General features: G+C 57.8%; 1 protein-coding gene across 1 annotated transcript in view; it reads left to right on the top strand.

Moving 5' to 3' along the window:
- NDRG1 (N-myc downstream regulated 1) overlaps positions 1-2,983 on the top strand; it is a 56,905-nt gene that overhangs the window by 36,104 nt on the left and 17,818 nt on the right. Inside the window, exons 15-16 of the mRNA XM_014544982.1 lie at positions 990-1,041; positions 2,870-2,983. The exon at positions 2,870-2,983 is cut by the window's right edge and continues 1 nt beyond it. Coding sequence (XP_014400468.1) covers positions 990-1,041; positions 2,870-2,983 — 166 coding nt within the window. The remainder of the gene's footprint in view (positions 1-989; positions 1,042-2,869) is intronic.

Consider the following 2,983-nt stretch of genomic DNA (forward strand, 5'->3'; position numbering starts at 1 on the left):
GACCCCGGCCCCGGCCCCGGCCCGCCTCAGGCCGCCTCGTAGCCGGCACTCACAGAGGCGTGGGCACCGTGGCTTTGCTGGCTCTCTTAGCTTCTCTGCACCTGTGTCTGTGTCCCGCCTGCTCCCACTAGACTAGAACAAAGGTATTTTCAGTGTCCTCTGTTCCTGTGTTTGCCCACGTGACAGGGAGCAGATGGGCACCCCGTAGGGCCCGCTTAGCTGTGATCATGGGTTAACGCCCGCCTTTGGTGAGGGCACCTCTACCCACCCAGCCGCCTGCTGAGACGGCCGCCTCCCGGGCCCTGAGGTTGATGGGGAGAAAGGGTGCCATTTGCCCTTCCATCTCCCCTCCCTGCCTTCTTCTCTTTCTTTCTCTGCTTGAAATGAGAACAGCTGCCCCGGCCACAGTGGAAACATGGTTTACACGTCCTGGCGGGAGCTGAACCGGCCCAGGGTTCCGGGCCATGAGCCCCGGGAGGCCATCGCCATGCAGCTTTCCCCCCGCCCCCGCCCAGACATGTTGGGTATTGGGTGGTGTTTACACAGGGCGTTTCCACCTTCCTTCCACTTGATCCTGGCGGCAGCCTGAGAGGTGGGAAGAGCAAGCGTTGAGTTGCTGTCCCGGAAGAGGGAAGTGAGACCAGCAGAGGGGAGAGATTGCCCACGGTCTCCCAGGGGAGCCCAGTCTGGGCCCAGGCACCCCCATTCCAAGCCCGCACTCCTGCTCCCCGGGCCCTGCAGAGCTCCCTGGCCCTCCTCAGCCCCGCGAATTTGACTTTTCCTCCCTCGTCAAAGCTAATTTCGGTCCCTACAATGACCCATACTCCTTCCTGTACTTTGTCTGCGGTCACTGTAGGGACCGAAATTAGCTGGGCCTTCTCTCTTGGGCCCAGGTCTTTGGTGAAGGTGACCACGGCCACAGCTCATGTGGCCATTCGTGACCCGGACCCCCGGGGACTGACTCCCCTGTCCCCTCTTTTCTCTCGCAGCCAGCCAAGCTCGCGGAGGCCTTCAAGTACTTCGTGCAGGGCATGGGATACAGTAAGTATGGCATTTCCCGGCGGGCGCCGGGCCAGGGCCGGGTGGGAGTTGGGAATGCGATGCCCTGAACCGGGTTCAGATGAGAATTCTGTGTCGTCCTGGCCAGCGGCGGCTCCTTGCACACGGGCGGGTCGGGGAGAGATAGGTGCAGGGAGGGGGAGCTGGGCAGTCTCCCTGGCACCACAGCAGCTCCTTCGCCCTCCAGGCTTGACCAGAGTCGTCTCACACCAGGGGGTGTTTTCAGCTTTAGGGAAGCCTAGCCTTCTAGGCACCAAGACGACAACAAACAGTGAGACAGACCATGGAAACCTTTTTCATTCTGATTATTGCTTTCTTAAGGGACTTTCCGTTGTCGCGATGATGGTGATGATGAGGCTGTTGCTGCTGATGGTCATGAAGGATTATTAATGAATCCTTCATTTTTTTTCCCCATTGAACCATCCCAGTAATCCCACAAGATACTCTAATTCTAATTTACAAGTGACAAAACGGAGGCAAGGGGCAGAGCAGGGATCTGTGAAAGTTCTTTAAAAAATACAAAGCTCCAAAAAACAAAACCAAACAAAAACAAACCACTATAAAGCTCTGAGTAAGTGGGTGATCAAGTTGCTGCTAATTAGGACCAAGCATGTCTTTTCTAAAACTTTAGATTTGGGCCCTGGCCGGTTTGGCTCACTGGATAGAGCGTTGGCCCTCGAAGGGTCTGGGGTCCGATTCTGGTCAAGGGCACCTACCTCGGTTGCAGGCTCCATCCCGGGCCTGTTCGATGGATGTGTCTCTCTCACATCAATGTTTCTCTCTCTGTGTCTCTCCCCCTCCCTTCTACAATCCCCCCCCCCCAAAAAAAAACCCCAAAACAAAAAAACCCAATGGAAAAATATCCTCGGGTGAGAATTAACAGCAGCAAAAAAACCCATTAGATTAGGGAGTTGAGGAGTACACAGCGGCATGATTCAAGAACGGCTGCTTCCTGTGTCATGTTCACGTGTATTCATCAGACACTTGCAGTCCTTGTTGGAAAGGCAGCCCAGGACCCGGACAGACAAGGCCAAGGCCGAGCACCCCACCGGGCCGTCCTGCGGCTGGTGCTGGGAGGGGCATGGGCTGCGGCCTGGCCCGAGGTGGCGTCTCTGGCTCTCCTGCCCACTGCTCGGGTTATAATCCACGTGCCCATCTGAACAGGGATGTCTTTGTACATCTGATGTCGTTCACTTTTTTCTCGGAGGCTTCAGCTGTTTGCTCGTTTAAAATAGTCACGGTGCGTCTGACCGCAGCTCCAAGGCGGGCCTCAGCCATGCTTGGTGTCTGTGAGGCCGAGAGCGGATGGACGAGCTGACTTCTAGGCTGTGGGTGGGGTCCGTGTCCCCAGGTGCCCTCTGCCAACAGAAATCAGCTGCCCGAGGGCCTGAGCCGCTCTCCCCGTGGGCCTGAGCCACTCTCCCCGTGGGAATAGCGCCGCCGCCCGGCTCACCTTGCAGGGTGCGAGCCTGACCCCTTTATCTGGGCCTCCGCTGGGCTCAGATTTTTGCTCTGAAAGTGAATTCTGGCCCTGGCTGGTTTGGCTCAGTGTGAAGGGTCCCAGGTTCGATTCTAGTCAAGGGCACATGCCCGGGTTGTGGGCTTGATCCCCAGTAGGGGGCGTGCAGGAGGCAGCCGATCAATGATTCTCTCTCATCATTGGTATTTCTCTCCCTTTCTCTCTGAGATCAATAAAAACATAGAAAAAAAAAAAGATGCTCGACCAGGTGGGCACAGAGCAGGCTCCGAGGCTGGCGTGTGGCTGCTCCTAGCGTCCTCCCACCCTAACGGCGCTCTCCTCTCTCCCCAGTGCCCTCTGCCAGCATGACCCGCCTGATGCGGTCCCGCACGGCCTCGGGCTCCAGTGTCACGTCCCTGGAGGGGTCCCGCAGCCGCTCCCACACCAGCGAGGGCACCCGCAGCC

This window comes from Myotis brandtii, unplaced genomic scaffold, assembly GCF_000412655.1.
Source record: "Myotis brandtii unplaced genomic scaffold, ASM41265v1 scaffold390, whole genome shotgun sequence".
Taxonomy (NCBI): domain Eukaryota; kingdom Metazoa; phylum Chordata; class Mammalia; order Chiroptera; family Vespertilionidae; genus Myotis; species Myotis brandtii.